The sequence below is a fragment of the Tetrao urogallus genome (genome assembly GCF_951394365.1).
Source record: "Tetrao urogallus genome assembly, chromosome: 4".
In the NCBI taxonomy this organism is placed as follows: Eukaryota; Metazoa; Chordata; class Aves; order Galliformes; family Phasianidae; genus Tetrao; species Tetrao urogallus.
In genome coordinates, this window is record NC_136817.1 from 18,071,841 (window position 1) to 18,095,280 (window position 23,440).

At 38.9% G+C, this 23,440-nt stretch overlaps 1 protein-coding gene across 1 annotated transcript in view; it reads left to right on the forward strand.

The window, feature by feature from the left end:
- COL25A1 (collagen type XXV alpha 1 chain) overlaps window positions 1–23,440 on the forward strand; it is a gene marked incomplete at both ends in the record, with an annotated part of 291,350 nt that overhangs the window by 259,115 nt on the left and 8,795 nt on the right. Inside the window, 16 exons of the mRNA XM_079535114.1 lie at window positions 227–295; window positions 920–964; window positions 3,209–3,253; window positions 3,794–3,871; window positions 6,925–6,948; window positions 8,296–8,340; window positions 9,948–9,992; window positions 10,239–10,319; window positions 10,491–10,553; window positions 12,643–12,693; window positions 13,039–13,065; window positions 14,978–15,058; window positions 16,264–16,299; window positions 17,098–17,151; window positions 21,917–21,970; window positions 23,154–23,180. Coding sequence (XP_079391240.1) covers window positions 227–295; window positions 920–964; window positions 3,209–3,253; window positions 3,794–3,871; window positions 6,925–6,948; window positions 8,296–8,340; window positions 9,948–9,992; window positions 10,239–10,319; window positions 10,491–10,553; window positions 12,643–12,693; window positions 13,039–13,065; window positions 14,978–15,058; window positions 16,264–16,299; window positions 17,098–17,151; window positions 21,917–21,970; window positions 23,154–23,180 — 825 coding nt within the window. The remainder of the gene's footprint in view (window positions 1–226; window positions 296–919; window positions 965–3,208; window positions 3,254–3,793; window positions 3,872–6,924; window positions 6,949–8,295; window positions 8,341–9,947; window positions 9,993–10,238; window positions 10,320–10,490; window positions 10,554–12,642; window positions 12,694–13,038; window positions 13,066–14,977; window positions 15,059–16,263; window positions 16,300–17,097; window positions 17,152–21,916; window positions 21,971–23,153; window positions 23,181–23,440) is intronic.

A 23,440-nucleotide genomic window follows, 5' to 3' on the forward strand; every position in this document is an offset into this window, starting at 1 on the left:
GGAATAGGGAGAAAAATAGCTTTATAGGATCCTATATAAATCCAGAATAGAATTTCTAAATCTTACTTTTTGCAATTGAGAACACTGTGTTCCCCAGTCCACTGCTAGTTGTAGATGAGCTCAGAAATGTTTTCTTCTGATGTTTTGGTTTCTTTGCCATAACTGATTAAGTTGCATGCTAAAAACTGCCCAATGTTTTGTGATATATGTGTACCTGCTTCCACAGGGTGACAGAGGAGAGGCAGGCCCTCCTGGGAAGGGTGAGCGAGGTGAAACTGGACTTCCAGGACCAAAGGTCGGTCTGATTGCAGTGTTTTGGTTAGGGGAACACCAATAACACATAATGCACCTTTTTCAGCTGAAAAAAAAAAAAAAAAAAAAAAAGAACTGGGTCATTTTTAAAGTTTGAACTTTCTGATCATTGTAGCTATTAATTGCAGAGAAAATCCATTTTGCATGCTGTTTCTCCAATCCTAATACATCTCTAAGATGCTAAGGCAGATTTTGTACTTAGCAAGCTAGTTTGTATTCCTCTGAATTACTGGGAAAAGTAGTTGTGGTAACACTTTATTTAATCTCCTTATTTAAGGATAGTTAAATGTCTTCTCTACTGTTTGACTAACATTTTTCAAGAGCAGTTCCCATAAAACGGTTTTAATGATGTCTACTCTTTACTAATGCCAATACTAATTTTCCTTTGGAAGGATGAAGTCTGTGGCCTTTGCATGCTGGTGTTAAAGAATATATTACTCTGGATGCTATTAAATTCAAGGTCTTTACAGACTCATGATCTTGATCATATAAAATTAAGTGATTTTGCTGTTCTGTAGTATAGTTAGTCATTACTAATTTCTTTTCCTCTGCGCTCCCATTCCATTATCATTTTTCTCCTCTCCATCTGCTGTCTTCCCTCAAACAGGGGAGAACAGGTGAACCTGGATCTAGAGGCCCCAAAGGGTCAAAGGTCAGTAGTAAAAAAAAAAACAAAAACAACAACAAAAAACCACCTGTCTTTAGTGGAGTGATTAGCACATTTATTGTACAATATGTTGTTTGTAACACTTCTCAGAAACTTCAGATATCCCTTTAAAAGAAACTGTACCAGATAATGCTGTCTTACTTATAAATGAAACATTCTGATTTTCAACTTCAGCCGCTAGAATTGAATCTTGTGTATTTCAATCACTGCAACTCTATTTTCCTTTTTATTATAACATCTGTTTCAATCAGCTCTTTTTTTCCTCATCCCACTTGGTTTCCCTATATGTAACTGATGTGAGTTAGTTCTCTCACATGCCACAAACCATCTCCTGTCTATGCCTGTGGAGTTTCAATTGGTTTTTGCAATTATTTTGTAACCAATAACCAAACTTGGTGGGGTAGGAATCAGTCGTATTTCAAAGACTGCCAAAAGAGAGATGCTGGCCAATAAGTCCTACATAGGCAAGTTTTGTAGATTACATTACTGTTTTACCTACTGTAACCAAAGTGATTTGATTTTGTTTGTTTGGAGTGTTGGCTTTTTTTTTCTATGTCAGTCCCTCCATCCATTTATCTCTATATGGATATAATGGGTTCACATGTATGTAGAGAAAGAAAATACATGCTTTTAAAAATATTTCATATACTTTGCAAATACTGTGCTCATTGGACTCCTCCATGTTGTGTTATGTTGTGTTATGTTGTGTTATGTTGTGTTATGTTGTGTTATGTTGTGTTATGTTGTGTTATGTTGTGTTATGTTGTGTTATGTTGTGTTATGTTGTGTTATGTTATGTTATGTTATGTTATGTTATGTTATGTTATGTTATGTTATGTTATGTTATGTTATGTTATGTTATGTTATGTTATGTTATGTTATGTTATGTTATGTTATGTGTCAAATCAAAATTATATTTGTTTAGGTAGTTCTTCCGTCTACTGTCAGAATAAAGGTATCAAGACAATGTTGTAGGCTAGTAGGATACTGGTTGCAGTACCTGAAAGAAAGGTCCTTAAATAACAGCCATTCACAGTGCTTAAGGATATGATTAGGAAATTGCCCCTTCACCTCATTCCTGCCAAAAAGGAAAGTTAGTAAGCAAGGGAGCTGATAGGGGTATTAATGCATCAGAGTAAGAGCAGAAGAGTAAATCAGATTCAGTTGCCTCTGGTTCCTGGGCACTTCCCAAATGCACCAGAAAGATAGAGATATCTCTTTTAATTCTCATTTTACCTAAAAGGCCTAACTGTTTCTAAATTCTGGGTCAGAGAAGTCAACCTAGTAATGAAGATTGTTTTCAGCAACTCCAGTGACAGTTTCACTAGATACTGGCAAGGCAATACTGTTGATCATGTCCTGCCACCAGCCTCCTCTCCATGTTCTTATTTCATTATCCCTATGACTGTTTTCTGTTTTATGGTTCTTTTTTTTTCCTATTACTACTGGTGAATTAACCATTCTTCCCTAACTTGTACCAATGTTATAGAGATTTCAACAGGAGTAGCAGTTCTTTGCCAAATTCATTTTGAGTAATATAAAAATTGAAGAGCTTGTTATGACTGTGAAGCAAAAAGTATCATAGTCGCTAGGTGTTGAGTTATGAAAGCAAATATGTTTGAAATTCCCTCCATCACTTGAAACACATTATTAACAGCCAGGAGGATAAAGGTGTGTGCAATATGGTAAAGATCTTAAGCCTGTCACACTGAGGGAATAAAGGGACTTTAGTGGTGAAAGTACCTTTGTGTCTGCAGGAGAGGTAAGAACTTGGAGCAAGGAAGTTCAGAAGCTTAGTGGAGTCACAGTCATGGAAATAAAAGTTTACACACTTTGAAACACACCTTTGAGGAAGTTACTGTTTTCAGACTTCAGACTGATTTTATTTCTCTTGGTTTTTCTTAAAGCTTTTAAAATAGTGCCATAAAGAGTAGAGAAGTTGTGTTTGTTACAGAATTGGTAATCTTTTTTGTTGAGTCTTTGGTACAACTTATTCCAACCCAATACAGCACACAATAGCAACTTGTATAGAACCAAATACTTCCTTGTTAACCCTGTCACAATACAGATGTTTAAGGAATTTCTGCTGTAACTAAGGTCCACATTCTATTAATAATGAGACACTTGTTTGTTTAACTGGGTTATCTAGGAGAAGCATGTTTAAAAGAGACGAACTATCTAATATATTGTCAGATGGCATATTTGTTCTCAAATATCCCTTTTACCTAGGGTGATACAGGTGACAGAGGTGACACGGGATCTGCAGGTCCACGGGTAAGTCTATTTCTCATTCCAATCTTTATACTCTTGCATTCATTCTCTGCAATGAATCGAAATTGTGGCAGCAACTCCAGTTAATGTAATGAGATTGGTCACTTGACCCTGGTGGAAAGCGTGTTACTAATTTGCCTTTAATATGAGTAACAGTCCTTACTACTATTTGACTTACTACTATTATCCTACTCACAGTTCGTGGGCAGGATGCTACATGCCGTGTTCAGACGTTGCCCACAGGCAGCACAAAATTACTGTATTGGAGCTGCTTCAGTGTTTAACTGCAGTGGTTTCATTTATTTGCTTTCCCACTGCAGCACAATTCACTTAGTGACTTGCTTGTTTATTGAAAAAAATATTTAAAAAATCCTTTAAATGTAGTCTTTAGTTTAATGCTAAGTTATGTGGGTGTAGTAGTACACTGGAAATACAACAAAACTTGATTAGGCTGCTTTGGCATTAAAGCATTCATCAGTAAATAAGTGTCTAGAGTAGTCTTTGGCAGATGTCTCAAATGTTGTTATGGAAAATGTATTACAGGGGCCACCTGGACAGAAGGGTGATCAAGGTGCTACAGAGATAATTGATTATAATGGCAATATTCATGAAGCTTTACAGGTATGTAAACTTAACAAGGCTGAAATAGTTTAGCCTGGTCTGCCAAGAAGCCGTTTGACGTCATTTTCCTTCTGCATAAACCATGAGAACACTTTTTTTCCCCAAAGATTTGCTGAGTTTATTGATTAGGAATGTCTTTCTATATTTGGAAACCAGACTTGCTATTTGGTGTGAGAAAAACTGTTTTCTTGATATAATTTAGCTGAGTGAATTAGTTGCATTTCCCACAGAGCATATTGACATCATCTAATGAGAGTAACGCTGATTCATTGCTGTGTGGGGGTTAGTGCTGAATTCATGCAATGAACCACATATGTAAGTTCAACAGAAGCATCTGCTTTTCAGTTCAACAGCTAAAATGTTGACAATTCTTTTTTCTTCTTTTCCCTTCCCCTCTTCCTATAAAATGCAAAGAGCAGAAAATTTGAGATTTGGAAACCGTAACACGTGTGGCTGTGGATTCAATCAGCAACTTGAGTATATTAAATAGACAAAGCACCAATCTTCCCATTAGTTCATTTCTAGAAACCTGTTTTGACAGGTATGCACAAAAGTATGTGGGATTAAAGTGGAGTTGCAAAAAGAATAAATGAGTGTTTGCATGAAAGCAAAGTAACAAGATGACATATGTTGTTGCAGTCAAGGTGATTTACATTGCAGTGTAGTCAGATGCAAATTTTGTGCAGTACAACTCCACCAAAATGAATGGGTTTGCTTATGTGCAGCTGAAGACAGATCTTGGCTCATTGTACATCTGACCATTTTCTCACTGAATCCAATGAACTTTTTCTGGCATTTACTCAGTGGGAGTGGATAGATGTCTGGCCAGTCATGTGCTTTTCAAGTCTCCTTTGAAAATAAAAAAACCCTCACTGCCTTTAGTAAAAATCTAAAAGCGCATATATTTTTGAAGCTAAGCCCACTCTCATTGTGAGTGGCATCTGTGGGGAAGTCTACATAGGCATGTTTTGAGGCTCTGCATTATACCCATCTCACTTGTTTCACTCCTAAGGGAATTCAAAGACACATTTTTCAGTCTTTTAAATCAATCTCAGTGTTAGATGACTGAAGTAGCTTGGAAGTAATGTAGTATATTATCAAGCACAGATTTACCGGGGGCTTTAGCCCCCATGTTTCCTGTTTTCTGTCTTTATATCCTCACTCTGACATCGGTGCTACTTTCAAGCGCTGTGTGAGAGCACCTTAGAAAAGCTGCAGCACATAAAGAAGCCTCAATAAGGGACTAAAGCCTACTGCAGTGGTTGAAACAGATGAGGAGGCCTTTTTCCTTTTGTAAATCATTTCAAACGTCATCACCTTCTGATCCAGGGCAACAAATAATTGATATCAATGGGAATGTCTGTGCAAGGATGGTGTAAGTAAGATTATATAGGATCAGTCAACAATATCCTTGCCAAATCCAGTTCAGGCCTTTCAGATGGCAAGCACCCATTGCTTGGGTCTCCTGGTGCCAAAATCTTAAAGGATCTGAGGTTTGCAGCTTTCCCTTAGAGGTATGGAGCACTTTCAGCACTCAGCACCAAACTGTGACCTTATACAGAATTTGCTCTGCTGATTTAAGAAGTTGGCAAGAGTTAGAAAGATATAGACTGTCTGCATTTCTTAGAATTTAGCAATAAATCATCAAGCAGCTCAGAAGCTTTAGGATAATATAGTTACTCTGCCTTGTGCCTACTGCTCAGTTTCTCATTCAGTCAGAATGAGACATGTGAGTCCATCAGCACTGGAAATAGGGATCTTAAAATTATCATCATAGTTTGACAAGAGCCCTGCTGTGTGCATGTGGCTTTCACTTGTAGTACCAAATACAAAATGCAGCTCTATCAAAATCACTCTTCAGGCTTGCTCCTCAGAATTTCCTAAGGCTAAAGGCAGTAGCTGCAGGAGTTTAACTTTTGTAGAGGATCAGTCACTTTAGGTACTGAAAACTGAATGTGCTGATGAAAATGAGCCTGTCAGCATGATCATGCCAGCATTCATTTGCAATGGTTATTTTATGTTTTCATGTCTATACCAACTGAATTTTTCAATTTTTAAAAATCTTTATATATTCCCATAAATACGTTACAATGCAAAATATATTATTATATTAAAGTCATCTGTTAGAGAACAGTTCTCTTTATTTCTTTTTTATGTACTTCATATCGAGCAGGCTCCAATTTTCATGGCAAATGAAGATTCCTCTAGAACTTAAAAGCAGGATTTGCAAACCATCCATTTGCACATAGGAAAAGAGTTAAAAGCTAAATACTTCTCTTTCCATATATGCCAGGAGGTTCTTCATAGTTAATAGAAAAGCAAAGAGAGGCATCAGGATTCGAGATGTTTATTTTCTTTAAAAACATAGACAAGCATTTTGATTACTTTCAAACACTTTTTCACTTGCTTTTAGATTCTGATTTGTAAATATATATATATATGTATTAGCAGATCAAGCTAAAAATAATAAAAGAATTCATAGTAATTAATAAAAGAAGCCTCTTGTCTTTCCAGACATTTAAAGCAGAATTCAAAGTACTTATCAGTGTTTTTGTGGATTAGCACTTTCAGATCTAGAACCTAACTTTATTTTTGTGTATCTTATTTTCCATACAAAAAAAAGCTACACTTCTACTGTAGGAATTGTATTTTTTAGTTAAACCTTGGTGCAAAACTTGCAGAGATCCCAGAACAGTGGACAAGTCTCTTTTAATTATCCTGAGAGACCAATTCACCCCATTTTTCTTAGTTTCTAAAAATCTTTTGGAAGACTTTTACTGTGATTTTACTGTTTAATCATCACCTACTCAATCACTTGAAATTTACAAGAAACTACAGTCTTCACCTATGTAAAATCCTGATTGCCCTAGAAGCCAGACTGTGCAACACTGGGAGTTAAGAATAACAGTCCTTTCTCTCTTATTTTTTGGAGACGTGGGATCTCCCTAGATGCAGTACAGGTTTTGTGGAGATACTAATTTTTACAAGCAGAATAATTTATATCCTTGTTCAGTTTGGTAATGTTGTCTCTTGTTAATACATTTTGCCAACAGAGGATTGCCACCCTCACTGTCACGGTAATTCCAATTGCATGATTTGCTTTGTGTTGTAGAATGTCTCTTTTATGTCATAACATGTTTGTCATTCTGCCAGTTCAGGACATGCCTTCCTTGAGTGCTGACCCAGCTCACCATCCTATGTACTTACTTGCTCATTGCTCCCTTACCAGAGAGTTTGTTGTCAAAAGTCCTGTAATAGTGGAGCCAGTTCTGCTCCTGATGAATTAATGGCAAAACTTCCATTAATTTAAGAGATCTGGAAAATAAAGAATACAGTTTTTCTGTAGGTACATATTTAGGCAGATTAGCTGCTTCGGACTTCTTGGCATACATTCTCATCTGCATGTGTCTGCACAGGAGTCTAGAAACAGAAAAGATGGGTTTTTAGTACCAAATGATTTTCAGATATCCACCTTATTTTCAGGGCAGAAGGATGGCTCTTTTACATTGGTTTGCAAAGAAACTTCATGTGAGAGTTTTCTGGAAAAGGCCCATCTTAGTTAACTGTAAGTCAGGATAAGTACAGAGCCTCAAGTACAATTCCCTTGACCTACCTTATCAGACCTCAGAAAAAAATACCAATTTTTCAGCACCTATCCCCAGCATGTGCAGAGGATTGTAAGTTCCCATGCCCTGTACTCCAGCCAATTCCCATGATACAAGATCAGAACTATCACAATCTCTGAGATTGACAGCTAGGAGATGTTTATAATATTGCTGGATCAGCCTTCTCTTAAAGCAACAAGCTGGGTATAAGCAAATTATTTTATTCTTCTCTTTGTTTTGAGTCACTCTCTGTAGATTTCTGTCACTCATTATCCTCTCATTAATGGAGAGGATTTCTTTTTTCTTCTTATTTATTAAAACAAACCCAAGCCTACTGTACGACACCCAGTTCAATATTTTGTTCCTGAAATTGTATCTGCATCCTTAGGTAGAAGCAAAAGGAGTAGTTGCAACTTGCTCCCTAACAATTTCCTGAAGCACTGAGCATCCCCAAAGACACTTAGCATCTTTCAGCAGCATCCTCTTCTCACCTTGGAGTGCTTTAGATTAGGATGTGGCTGAGGTGAACTTTGGTGTCTCCCTGCCACTAACAGAAGCTTTGCCATTTCATCAGTGGGAGCAGCAGGACTTTCTTATAGAAGAGGAAATGCACTGCTGTTTTAACATTATTTTTACTGGCACCCATCTGTTTGCTGAGAGTTGTCATAGATAAACAACTTGTTCATGTCTGATCTTGGTTCCCTTTGTGCCACACATCTAACTCATGCTGTTCAAGTACCTATCTTAACATTCAACCTGTGTTTACACAGCAAGTCCTGCAGGAATTTCTTGTAAAACTTTGTGTATGTTTCTTTTTAGGGACCACCAGGACCACCGGGACCCCAAGGGCTGCAAGGTCCAAAGGTGATCTTCCTTATTTTGCCCACTATGTTTTAGGAGTTGAGATATTTTCTAGTTTTCTCACTGCACATTTTGTATCTGGAGCTCTCCCATACAGTATATTTACCTGAAATTGTATTGAGTACAGCATGCTTCCAACTTTGCACTCTGGCAATTTGAAATGTTGCTTCCCAGAAATAGTACTTTGATTTTGTGCCATGCATGGTGCTCAGTTGAGAGCTGGCAAAATTAACTGGTACAAAACCAGCGTGGAAGCATCTTCCTCGTGGATCTACACTGAAGCTGATCCCTAGGATTTCTGCTGCAGAGAGCAATCTGTGTGTTTGCACAGTAGCTGCACCTGCAGACAGTTGTTCCTGTGCGTTGCTTCTGGCTGCGTGGGAAGCAGTCTTGAGTTTGGCCACAGAGCAAGTGCATGTCAACGCAGCTTCTGTATTGCAGTAGTGCCCACCCAACGAAGCACAATATTTTCTAATCTCTGTAAAAATTATAACGTGCACGTGTGGGCAGCATCCTGGCTGCAAATCCAGAGCTGCTAACCCCACCTGTTGGGGTTGTGCACAGTACCAGAGCTATTAGTGAGCAGCCCACACAGAGACAATGAATACCATATGCTGCGCTGTTCCATAAAATTTAATAAATTTGCCTATGCTTAAGAAAACAGAAAGTATTGCATGTAGTGCAATACTTATATTGGTTTTAAATTAGTTGAGATAATTCTCCTACTTCTTAAATATTGAACATATCATATCTTCCGCTGGTGTCACTAAGCTCTTCCAAGAGTAGATAATTGTTTCTTCAAAAACAGTATTAAGCATTTGAATTTCAGGCTTCATCTGTGATATCATGTGGCAATTCATCCCATTTAACATGTTAATTGTTTTGAGAAATTGTAAACTATCGAATTTCTTCCATATGAAAACCGATAATGGAACACACAGTTAAGCATGCAAGAATTTCCACATTAGGTTCTACTCAGCACGAGGATTTCTGCAGCCAAGAGTATGTTGTAAAACACAGAGGAGTTGATGTCTTCCGTCATCTGGTTGTTCGTTTCTGTTCAAAACTAATGACATAAAGCAGAATTCAACCTTACAAAAGTTTGTTGTCAATATCATAATCTATCCCCATCTTGCTCCCTTGGGGAATGCTATACGGGGATCAGCGCGTAGGGCAATGCAGTGAATGTGAACTCCTTCCCTGGTGATTTATGTTTGTCGGGAAAGAAAACATGAGGTCTCTGTCAACCCTACATATATCAGGGGCCATGATTCCATATTTATTCCAGTAACGAACAAAGTTCCCACTTTCTTCCCCAGCCTTTTGGGGTTTCTTCTTCTTTTCTTTCTTTCTCTTACTTTTTTGCTTATCTTTATGCAACTCAAAGTTTATGTACTTTGAAACAGCTCTTTGGCTGAGCTGTTTGTTCAGTATTGTGTACAAGTATTGTATGTATATACAATGTATACCAAGAGTGTTCTCTGGTTTTGTTGTTGCTAATTATTAATTACAAACGTTACTGACCAGTTTAATAAATTTAGTACTGCTTTTTCCGTGAATGTCTTGAATAATTAGAAGATAATAATCCAATTCCATCTTACCTTTTGCAGGGTGAACCAGGATCCCCAGGAATTCCTGGAGTTGATGGGGAACAGGTAAACCACCTAGTGCAGATTGTATGAACAACCATGCATCATTCCAGAGGATATTTCTGTGATCTCAAGTTGCAGCTTAGATTTGTTATCCATATGATCATTATTGTGTTCCTGTGGCCACATAATGGCTGTGATTCTACATGTTAACAATGAAGGTCAATCCATAGCATGACTTATTCTGCTTGTTAGGATCAAAGCTAGTATTCTGTTCCTACAGACAACTTGCTAAATAAATACATATTTTAGGGTCCTAAAGGACTAAAAGGAGATATGGGTGAACCTGGAATGCATGGAGAAAAGGGAGGAATTGGACTACCTGGATTGCCCGTGAGTATGAATTAATTTTGGCTTAAATAAGTATATTTTTAATCTCTCCCTCTATCAGGAATTTCCAGCAGTGCTGGAAACACATTACATTATAAACACATTATCATTCCTAGATGGATTGCTAATGAGATCTAAACTATTAATAAATGCTTTTTTTAAATGATTCTATAGGGAGCCAATGGCATGAAAGGTGAAAAAGGAGATGCTGGTTTGCCTGGTGCCCAAGGCCCTTCGGTAAGTCTCAGTGTGTTGTTGCAGTGGACGTAGTAGTCCAGCAACAGTGTTTTAGCTTTTAGTTCTGAGGAACAGTTCATATTCACAGCTTATCTTTCCAGACATTCTTGATGATTTCTCTGCTTGAACTTTCACAGTATTTTGATTCATAATTTAGCTGTAGTCCATGGCCTTTTGAAAATTAAAGGACTTAAATATTTACCTTAAACAGCTAAATGCTGTTGAAGAAATGCTACAGATTTAGTTATTTTCAATTCTATTCCTTTGTCATAAACAACAGTCCTACTGAGTTCTGGCTCTCTAAACTATCAGAAATAAATGCTGTGCAAAATAATAGTAAGAGATAAAATCAACAAAAGCAACCATAATCAGATTTATTTCAACACTTGTATTGTGGTGATCTATGAAAGTCCAGTGAGAAGCAGACTAGACTGGCTTCAGTGATGTCAGGAATCACAGAATCATAGGGATTGGAGGGGATCTCAATAGATCATTGAGTGCAAACCCCTGCTAAAGCAGGTTGCTACAAAAGTTCACAAAGGTAGGCAACCAGATGGGTCTTGAATATCTCCAGAGAAGGAGACTCTATAACCTCTCTGAGCAACTGTGCCAGTGCTCTGTCAGTCTCACAGTGAAGAAGTTTTTCCTTCTGTTAGTATGGAACTTCCCATCATCCAGTTTCTGCCCAATTCCCCTTCTGTGACACAAGATAAAGACTTTCTTGATATAAAATAATTGGGGGAGAAAGTTCCAGTCTTGTGTATATTTGTGCTTAATTTTCTACGTAAACCCTGCATAATTTTCTGCATAATTTTGATGGAATTAATACACAAATGAAAATGTATTGTTGCTCTGTACTTGTCCACTTGTAAATAATATTATCCACATATGAAAGCTTTTCAGGGCCAGACATCTTCCTGACTTTCAAAGCATTGTAAAATCATTTAAAAAAAAAAACAAAAAAAAACACCTCAATAACTTTTTTTAAGGATGACTAATGTTATCATTAAGCTACCCACCTTGTTTATGGTGACATGCACTGGGTATTTGGTACATAAGCTCTGAGAAATGAAAGAAGTTTGTCATCACAGGGCACTAGGCACTCACTGTCTCTTCAGTGTATGAGTGTTTTGTTATGTTTGTTAATTTGTCACAAATCGATTTGCTAACTCATTCACCTTGCTCTGCTTGACTTCTCTTAAAAAAAGGCTTTCCGTTTTCAGAAGACTTCACAGATGGTGGATTGATCTCTCCATGTCTGAAAGCTTGTTTTGTTCTCACTGGTGTCACCACCAACGGTCTGTGTTGGTGAGGGGCTGAGTATCAGTTTGGAGACATGAATTAGCATCCTCACTGCCACCATGCAGGCTACAGTAGAGACCCTTTGGGGTTAAACCCTGGGAAAGAGGTGACGCTGAATTGTAAATATCATCATGACATTCCCTTTTATGGATTCATTAAGAATACAGAAAAACAGCACAAAATAAGCATGAGCTACATGCCTGAGCAACCTGATCACCTCTGTTAATGACTTCAGGGAATTCTTGGTACAAGTGGGCTAAGCGGAATGAAAGGAGAGAAAAAGGGTAGTCTTGAAAAAGTGTGAGTTATTTAGTATCTTTTATCCATTCATCGTCATTGGGAAGGAATTGCACAGCATCTTCAGCATCTTCTGCTCTTGTAGGTTGCATAGTACAGAGACAGCTAAGGAGCATATATATAAAAGTTTGAGCGCATCTTTTCAGTACTGCTTATTTTAGATTTTTTTTTTTTTTTTTTTTTTTTTTTTTTTTTTTTCCCCATGTTGTTCTAAGGTGTATGAGTCTAGGAGCAAGAATCGGAGACAGGCATGTTGCCATATGGCACAAGCAATTCACTTCAGGCACACTTCAGGCACCCCGTCTTCCAAGTTACAGTAATTCCCATTTCTAAAACCGTTTTCTAGATATGCTGTCATGGTGTACCATTGCAATGCTACATTTATAAGTGCTTGCTTGCCAGCAGAAGGATCAATCTGAGTTTTGGTATTTGTGGGGAATTTCTTCACTGCGTACGATTTAATCTCGTTTTTTTTTTTTTTTGTCCATAGATCATAGGACCTCCTGGACCTCCAGGGCCACATGGTCCTCCGGGTCCTATGGTAAGCTTCGGACGAAGAGAACAGACTGGGAAGTGCTTGAACCCACTTATTTTAATGCCTGATTAATAGAATTCTGTGAGAGCATATGACAATTAGGGGGGGCCTAATTTGGGACCTTTAAGTACGTTGGAAGTGAGAAACAAATTGCACCTGCCTATGCTGGTGTAAACATGTTACTGGTCTGGTTCATTCTCTAAATCAGGTGTTTACAGTTGCTTTATTGGCAGCTGCATTTCATTTGCAAGAATAAAAGAACAGATGTAACTTTCACCCATATAGAGCACCAAGCTCTTTTAAAAACTCGTAGCATCTTTTTGTAATTGAGCATGGTATCTTTATTTTCAGGGACCTCATGGCTTGCCTGGCCCAAAGGTAAATTAATGGCTGTCTCAAATAGTCATGTTCTTGATGTCTGTGAAGTGTCATTCTTTGTTCTTAAATGCATGCAGCTATGTTTTGTTTGATGTCTCATTCAATAAATGTTTCTGATATTCTTAAACCTTAAAGCAAATCTTAACACTGATAGATAGCTTAAAAGATTTTAAATTTTCTGTGGTTGCATCTGGTTAGTATTTCTCCTGAGCATTGGCTGAATCCATTTTTTGTATTGAGATAATGTGCTATGGCACTAAATTATTCTGTTTCCTGGTGTTGGGCAAGTTACCACTTCTGTTGCAATTCTGAACATAGAAGTGGCATTTACTCAGGAGATGAAGTCAGAGAAACCCCTCTTCCTTTATGCTCTCTTGCCTCTCCTACTTCTTCCAGTATGATTGGCCTCTCACTTTCTTTGGCGCCATGTCCTCTGCTGACCAGTTCCGTCATGCACTGGGCAAGTTCCCTGCCACAAGCCTGTTTGTGTATTTTCATGTTTTTCAATCCCATTCCTTGATGAGGCAGATTTTCTGAGCGTCTTCTGCAGTGCGGTACGTGAAGATGCACAGCAGGGACTCTGTCAACATTAATGGCGCTGGTGCTGCTATCAGGAATGAGTCTTTTAATCGTCACAGCTCCCCAGTCGCATGCACCTTTCTAAAAGAAATACAAGATGAGGAGTTCTTTCATTTAGCCTTTGGTGTGGCTTGTTTTAAGTTGCGAGAAAATCTTCACAGGTTTGACATATTATAAGACTATTTGTGTAACCTTGGCAGAAGAATCTGGAGTCATTGATCATTTTTTGAAGTCAGGTCTGTTCCATTTACATACCAAACCTGTCTTACTTCAGGCTTTTGGCCTAACACCCGGGCTTTTGTGAAACTTCTCAGGTCTGTTTCCAAAACTTCAGCATTTTCAGTGCTACTGCTCTGAAAGTCACACTGAGTCAAATGGAAGAAAAATGAAGAAATGGGTGCCAAGGGGGCACAGCTGTCTGGAGTTACTTAAGGCAGCAGACTAGATCTCATTCTGAATTTTATTTTAAATGTATATGGTATAAAGTAGCATAATACATCAAAGGCTGGCCTAGGAACAAGGCCATGGGGAACAGCCTGGATGAAAAACACACACGTTTCTGTTTCCCAGAAGGGGCAGGCACAGTCATTACCTTTTTTGACTGGGTAGCCCTCGTGCTGGGGCAGATTTTTGTGATGTGAGAATGATTTATAGGAAATTGCAAGTCCACCGTTATCCTCTTAGTAGCGTTTAATGTAATAACCTATGCATAATTTAACATTCACAACAAGACTGGTGCCATTTCTTATGTTGTTTAAGCCTCTCTGTATGAACACAGAAGCTATGGATCTCCAGAACAGCTTGACGCTGTATAATGTATACTGCTGCTTTCAATTTGCTTGAGCTTAATTATATATGCTTAAAGGTTTAAAATATCTTTAAATGAGATTTTGGTGCAAATTCCAGTTTGCCATAGGGAAAAATATTGATTCCTTCCAAAACAGGAGATCCGACTGTAGGAGACTTTTGATTTGACGCTTGATTTTCAGGAAGTTTTCTTTCTATTTGAATCATCTGTAGAGAGTAGGCTATGGGATTTGAGGAAATCCTTAAAAGCCGCGAATTGTGTGTTTAATTCCAACTACCTAAATAAGGTGATAATTATTGAGAATCTGTTGCTCAGAAGTTTCCAGTATTTTCACACAGACATCAGTCTGCATCAGATATCTCCCAAATACTTTTTCTCAGGTCTGTATCTATAGGCTGAGAAGGCTGAATGTGAGTCCCTGCTTTAAACTGGAATTTGCAGCCATTTCTGAGGCTGGCTTTTTCTATCCCAGCTTAAGCACCCATGATAGCACCAAAAATTTGGCATTTATACTTTTACATTTAGGGTGAACCAGGGTTAAATGGTCTTAAAGGATTGAAGGGTGAACAAGGTCAAAAAGGTGACAGAGGGCCCCTTGGTCTTCCAGTAAGTAAAAAATCCCAAATCTATTCAATTTCAGTGCACATTGCAAACTTCTCTTTCTGCTTACAATGAACAACACTGGTTTCCTCGACAGCATATATAGAATAAGCCATGGTAGAGCCAAGCATCAGCCTGTTTTTGTTTGTCCAAGTCATGCTCTGTAACACCCAGTGCTGTCAGGTTTTTTGTTACGTGTCAGTTGAAAGCATTCAGTGTTGTGAGGATGCCATCAACCCCATTACATTCATCATTTTGTTATTTCAGTGTTGTATGGTGTTTGTGTTAAAAAGGGCATCTCCTTCTTCCCCACACCTTCATTTATTCTTCTTCTGTGAAACGGAGAGGTCTAACTGAGCAAAGTTAAAAAATTGGCTTAGGGGTTAGAATTTTCTAATTATTTTTCTAGAAGATGGCTCTTCAACACTACTATATTACTTTTTTTTCCTCCCTTTTTATTATGATTGTTTTTTTCCTTTTTTTTTTTTTTTTTTTTTTTTTTCTCAATTGGCCCATGTTATTCCCGGTGCCCCAGGTAGACACGCACGCTCCGCGAATCCCAGCCTAGCGGCCCATTCTCCTGCTATTCGCAGGTGACCCAGCAGAGGTCCTCCCGTCCCCAAGGATGCCGACCCGGCGGTGCCGCAGCCCCGGGCAGAGCGGGGAGCGGAGTGGGAAAACAGGAATTGTATTTGTTCCCCGGGCCGCGCGTCCTGGGAATGAATGGGGCTATTGTAGGGCCCAGGCTTTGTTAGCTGCATAATGCGCTTAAATACTTCTTATCTCTCTTAGCATACGCTGTTGTGTTTTGCTTTGTGTAGTAGGGTATTCAGTATTGTCCTTATTTACAAATTAGAAAGCAAGCAAGTAAATGACAAATTAAATATTTGCTTGCTAAGGCTAAAAACACCCCAACTTCTGGCGTTTGGAGTAACTGTGTAGCTTCGTTTTTTTTCTGGGCAAATGTGCTGCGGTGGGAAGGCAGGGGTGGGTCAGTGGTCCAGTGCTAATGTCAGAACCAATGCGAGCTCTTGATGTTTCATGTGAATTTTTTACTAACGTGCTGTAGTAATGTGATTACCCGTCCCAGAACCCTGTCACAATTCGTATTGTACATTTGAATTATGTTTCTTCATCAGCACCACTTACTAATCTCACGTTCTTGTCACCCGTGTCGTACCCATCATCCATGCTTCCACCTAACCACACAGGGAGCATCTGGCTTAGACGGAAAGCCAGGACCCCGGGTGAGTCCCTTGTCTTTCCATGTCACTGTGTTACCCAGGCTGTGCACGGCCTGGAGGAATGAAGGCCAGGCATCGCAGCATCTTCCATGCTTTGTCACAGGCTTCAAGCAGCCTCCTAGGGCAATGTGTTGGGGAAAGAGAACAAGATTCATAGCAACAAGAAGCTCCGAGCCTTAGAAAAGTTGATATTCGGTTAGATAACTGCTGCACAGCCTGCACTGGTTGGGGTTTTGCTTACCTGAGCAAGGTTAGGGATTTGCTTTTCATAGGAAAGCATACTTGTTTTGTGCTAATATGGAAACAGTGAAATGGAATCAGGTGTGCTGGGCTTCTACTGGAAGCATTGTTATATTTAAAATACGTTCTAGATTCCTTATTTCTTAGTTAATTAATGAAGTATGGATCATCATGACGGGGTGTGTCCACCCATAAAGTGGACATTTCAGATTTAATTAAAAAAAAAAAAAAAAAACCAACAATGTTTAAAAGCAAGCATTATTTGAACCTTCAGCTGCTACTAGCCGCAATAACTTTCAATAGCTTTTAAAAATCTTTGTACAACTTCCATAAAGAAATTCTAATCCAACTAGAAAAAAGATGAGCTACTTTGTAACATGAGAGCTTATAGGTTGAGTTTTGAAAGCCAGATTTGTTTGCCCAGGTCCCAGCACAATTAAATCTGCATTTTCATCTGGTGATGGCTGATTCCATATTAGTTTTTGGCTAGAAGACAGCTACTAAAGCTAAAGACTTGAAGGAACTGGACCTCTCTCTTACCCTCTTGGCTTCTCTTCGCAGGGTATCGATGGCCCAGTTGGTCCCCATGGCCCTGCAGGCCCTAAAGGAGACAGAGTAAGTATACATTCTGTGTGCTTTTCTTTATGAAGACAGTGCCACAATTGCACTGTCGCATGGCTACTGCAGCATGCCTAGATGTTACTAAGCCAAACAATATCTCATCTGTGTAAGGATCAACCCAGAACTGCATTCAAGTTACATGCATGTTTATGTTTGATTTTGTAAGTCATTAACTTTAGAACTGGTATTTTGTAATTACTAATCAGTGAAGACCTTATAGGAGTGTCATATTTACAGTGTTACATGGGACATAATTTTGCTTAATTTCACTGATTAGTGTAAATAGTTGGAGAGAATAAATCAGATGATAAGAGTGATCTGGGCATACAAATATGCAAAAGCAAAAAAAAAAAAGCATATCATGCAGTTATTTGCATTACATTTTTTATCTTGAAAAACACTAACTTCTATAAATCTAAAACTTTCTTCTTTTTCTTAAGCATAGAAAATAGGAACCCTTCTATTTAATTTGAAATATTCACAGTGAATTTTCTCCAATGAGAAGAGGGTAGGGCTCTTAATCTTTAACGATGAGTCTGTCATCTTTAACAATCCTACTGTGAACTTGTACAACAACAAAGCATAAATGATACATTACACTAAAACCTCCACAGAGATGCTAGCCCAGAATTATGTCTCTTTGAATTTCTCAGTTTAACAAAACAGCTGTGTTGAAACGACTTCAGACTTGCTGCATTAGGGACATGGCCATATGGCTTAGGTCCAGTTAGCTCAAACAGCAGTACATCAAAGGTATGCATGACTCGAGCATTCATTTCTACAGAGCTGTTTGTTGGGGAATAAATACAGGACGTGAAGCATGGTTCCAAAATAGGAACAGTGTCTTGTAGCAGGCTCATTAATGGTTAGTCTTAGAGCGTGAGTCTTTTCCCTTTTTTTTCTTTGGGGATTACAGATTCAAGTCATTTTGCAACTAAAACAACTTTTTTTCCTATCAACTCTGTGGAAAGATAATGAAATGTCATATTCTGCATTTCCAAAAATAATTTAGATGAGAGATACATTTAGAAATAAATAGAGATACCATATTCACAGATTATGAACTTCTGTTGTGAAGGTTGTTCCAACACCTGAAATTTCCATTAAAAACAAAGTGCTATGATATCAACTATTCTTCTAATGTATGGAAAATGACTACAATTGTTCTTCCTTATGCAGTTCTCCAAGGTCATAATAAATCATACAGCTGGATCTAGAATTAGCCCTTTCATGGCTGTTGACAAGAAGTAGTTACAAAGGAGACGGGAGCTGCTGAGATGTAGATCAGTTCAATAATTCCATTTGCGTGCAGAGACTGATTTACAAAAAATACTGTAACTAAGATTTGCATACCCACTATTATCTATGTAGCCAAAATGAATGGAATTCATCAGAAAGATGGATTTATTTTTCCAAGCAGACATCTAGTCTGATTATTGCTTGTAATCCTTTATTTAGTAATTTAATGTTGGTTGGAAAGAGGATGTGTGTATATAATGGTCATCTGATAGGTGCCTGAGCTTGATAAATGTCTTGTTATCTAAATAACAAATGATGTATTTTTAACACAGTCTCATAACCTGCACTTGCAGCTGTTGAACCTGTTTATGTGAAAGCAGGATGAAAACATGTTTTGACTGCAGATTTCAGATTGCACCTTTTAATTAATAATAGTGCACAAAGCCACCACTCTGCCACTGGACAGGATCACCTGTTTCCCTGATGATAAGAAAAACCTTGGGATAATTTTAGCCTAGAAGGGCACTAAGGAACACTAATGTGAAACAGCTACATTATTTTAAGTTTGGAAAGGTAATCTCACTTTAAGAGACTACTTGCAAAATGCTGGTTGCTATTCATTTATGACTACTTAAAAATTAAGGAAATGAAGGACAATCAAACAAAAGCCTGATGGTGTCATATGTAGAAAGCACGGCTTCATTGTTACATAGGCAACATTTGAGGCAATGATTAATTGCTCTTCTTAGGTAGAACAGACTTGTACTTGGCTAGTTTCAAACTTAACTATTTAATTAAAATAGAAAATGTCAGACAGTCCTTTATAAAAAACTTATTTAGATGATGTAAAAGTAGAATAGGGATACACTGCAAGTCACTAGAAAATAGGAAAATAAATATTAGAATAATTGTGCTGTTAACTCACTGCTTAGCCATGTAATTTTTTCTCTTCGCTTTAAGCTGTGAACATAGAATCATATCATCTTAGAACCAAAGAATGGCCTGGGTTGAAAAGAACCGCAGTGATCATCTAGTTTCAGTCCCCCTGCTGTGTACAGCATCACCAGCCACCAGACCAGGCTGCCCAGAGCCACATCCAGCCTGGCCTTGAATGCCTCCAGGGATGGGGCATCCACAACCTCCTTGGGCAGCCTGCTCCATTGCGTCACTCAGGGATGATACTGATGAATGTTTCAGTGCTGAGTTTGTGTATTTCTCTTGGTAGAAGGAAAAACGGCAATTAATAGAATGAGAAACCAATTACACAGTCTTATGTAATCCATAGCTCATATTCACCTGTGATTCAGGTGACTAAACTGAAATAGGAGGTAAAAAAGCAAGTCTGCAGGTTTTGTTCTCTGGGTGCTGATGAGTCCAGAGGAGGACGGCTGAGATGATCAGAGGGCTGGAGCGCCTCTCCTATGAAGAAAGGCTGGGGGAACTGGGCTTGTTTAGCTTGCAGAAGAGAAGGCTCTGGGAAGACCTCACTGTGACCTTCCAGTACTTGAAGGGAGCATATAAACAGGAGGGGGAACGGCTGTTTACGAGGGTGGATAGTAATAGGACAAGGGGGAATGGTTTTAAACGGGGGGGGGGGTTAAGTTAGATATGAGGAGGAAGTTTTTCACCCAGAGGGTGGTGAGGCACTGGAACAGGTTGCCCAAGGAGGTTGTGGATGCCCCATCCCTGGAGGCATTAAAGGCCAGTCTGGATGTGGCTCTGGGCAGCCTGGTCTGGTGGTTGGCGACCCTGCACATAGCAGGGTGTTGAAACTAGGTGATCATTGTGGTCCTTTTCAACCTAGGCCATGCTATGAATTCTCTTTCAAGAAACAATCTTAAAACCATTTCTGAACTTGGCAAATGTCTGTTTCCCCAATGGGAAAACTTTCTCATGATTGCTCAGGGCAGCATGCCTGTGACAATTCATCAATCTTATATAATCCATAAGCATTCAGGACCTCATCTGATATTCCAAACACATCTCAGCATGTGCTTTGGATTGGAGGCAAAAATTGTGAGATACAGTTCTCTGAATATATTCTTACATAACAGATGCGACTATTTCCCTAGACTGATATGCTAAGTGTTCAGTATTTTTATGTCTACCATATGTTTAGGCTGTCTTGTGGGGACTTTGTACAGTCATCTTTGCTGTTTGAGATTGGAAAAAAGAAAGATACTTAACTAGTCTTGACGTGCTTTAAGTATCTATCGAACAATTTTGTAGCTGTTATATACATAGGTCAGCACATTAGTTTCTTCTCAGCAAAAAGTTTTAAAGCTGCAGGGGATTTACTGCTTTGTAAATGAGCTGTTGCTTCCCAGTGACTCCTATTGCTCTGCCATGGTATCCAGCCTCAGCAGTGCACAGAATGGGCTGAAGATTTACAGAACAAAGAAAGATTGGGCATTACACATTTGAACTTCTCTACACTGCGATGCAGACAGACAGCATCAGTCACCATAAAAATGTGAAGTATCTAAAACAATCAAATGTCAGTTTCTCTGACAAACTCCTTGTTGCTGTGATTATTCAGCAGCAGGCTCAGACTCTTAGTTTATCCTCGTGCCTACTGTTTTGTATTATCCTGTCAAGGCAATCTAGACTTAGCCATGCTCTTTTAGAGCTGGGATAAGGGAATTGGTTGTGCAGGTGCACTACACTGTTAATTAGGCATATGTATACTTTATTGCTCTGTGCTTTTAATAACGAAGAATGATGTATTAATACTAAATAATGAATTAGAACCAAGGGTGCTCGCACGGGTTAATGCTTACCAGCTCAACAAGTTTTGCTCCATTGTCAATCTTGCTGATCTGCTGGAGAGCACATATGATGGTACTGGCATTCTGAAATTGGTCATCTGGAAATTTCATTTCATTTGGAAAAATTTGCTCTGTATTGTACTACAAAATGAGTTTCATAGCATCCCTCTAGATGCTTCTTCTATGGATTTTAGTGTGGAATTAGATCAGGGTTCTGGAGGAGTTCCTTTATTTTCTTTTTGCTGCACAGCAATGGACTCCATATAATAAAGCAGAGTATACACATCATTAATCTAGAGTCCAGTAGAGCAGCTAACAACATGGTACAGTACATAGGATAATCCCAGCAGTGTCACTAGGAATAGCATTGCCTGCTTAAATGCAACCTTTGATTGACATATTATTTTCGCCTGCCAACTTGCCACATCTCAGCTGCTGTGCTGGAGCTTTTGCTGAGTGCAGTGTTGCTACTCTTACAGGCTTGATATTGAAATCAGTGCAAATTCAGTTTGAAAAGTATTTTCAGTCACTACGTTGTTTGAAAATAAGTATCCTATGCACAGAAAGTCACTTTGCCTGGAATGTAATACATGTTTCTTCCCCACCCCTGGATCATTTAACTAAGATAACAGAGCTTGGATATTTTTTCCTCTGAAGATTTAGGAGCTTGTAAGTTTTAAGGTAAAGAAAGCACTTCATAGACATTGTTTAAGCCAGACAATGTTTTTGTTTGTTCTGTATTCTGTTCTTAGGGTGAAAAGGGAACTGTAGGTGACCCTGGACCCAGAGGACCCTATGGCTTGCCTGTAAGTTGCAAGTAGCTTGTACCTGTTGTGCTTTTCAGCACTCCTTGATTAACCTGTGTGCTCTGTGACCGCTTTTGACCTAGCGATACAACTGGTTGGAAAAGGAAAAACTAGATAATAATCCCTGACAATGCAAGGTCACTGACTGGTGCCGCAGAGGTAGGTTCCTGCTCATGCCTGTGGTTATGTAAAAGTAAAGAAACAAGACCCACCATTAAGCAGCAAGTGAGAGGAAATTGAGAATTCAGGTGCTCCTGTTTGTGCAGCTTGCAATCTGGGCTGCCAGAGGATGAAGCAGCAGGACTTCAGGATGAAAGCTCTGATTTCTGGAATCAGAGTCAATAAAGTGTTTGTATTTCCTTGCTGCGAGGCTACTTTGCTATATTATTTTGTTTGACGCTACAGAGACATCAGTTTTAATGCTGTGCATTGTGCTCAGAAGTACTTTGAGGAAGAAGTTTGCTGTTGATCGTTCCTGGGTGGAGATGGTATGTGTTTAACCCAACATGTAAAAGATATTGGCCAGTCCTAAAATATGAGTGAGAACTTCCTTTTGCCTGGATGAGTGTAACCCTATTGAAAGGAATCACTTACTTTGCTGATGGTCAGGTGTGCACATGTGTTTGTCTAACTAGTACACTGACACAAGGAAAGCTGTGCCACTGTGCTGCTTCCAGGCAGAACCAGCCTCTCTGAGAGCTTGCAGCACCTCCATATCCTCTTCAGCCTAATCTATTTGGGCCAAAATTAATTTAGGTGGAATACAGGCTTGGGGTTTAATTGGATGCATTTAATTGGATCAGCAGTCAACGAGAAGAGACAGTTTCAGGCTCTGTGGAACGCTGGATTAGCTTGCAGCACACGCTTACTGGAGGATCATTTTTTGTGAGTTAATTAAAAAAAAAAAAAAAAAAAAAAAGGCATTTTCAGTTTCCCCTTGTGATCTATTTTTAGCCCGCTTCTGGAGCCTGCCTACAACCCACAGCACCATTTTACAGTCAAGTTATCAGTTTCTGGAAATGTTAAACACTGACTGCCACATCCTTCCCTAATGGCAGTGTTCTGTGTGTGCTCTGAGCTGCGCTGCTGCAGCTGCAGGGAGCAAGTACAGTGCTGGGCATGGAGTTGGCCTCGGGTAGCCAAGCTTAGGGACACTAACAGAGCTTATGTGGTTCTTTGGCAGGGCAAGGATGGCGAGCCTGGCCTTGATGTAAGTAATATGAATGAACAATGCCTCTCAATGGTAGGTAAGCGTCTTGCAAGAAACAGCTTACTGATAAACATGTTTGTTTCCATTTAGTGTGCATGCAGTACCTACAAAGAGTGCACTAAATGCTGCATTTGCTGTTTTCCTATGATAAAGAAAACCAAGGCTATGCAATGTATAGCCCTTGACTGCAGACCTCGCCAGAAGTAATGCTTAGGAATAAGAGTAGTTGCTCCTTTGGAAGTCAAAATACTTCCACAGTC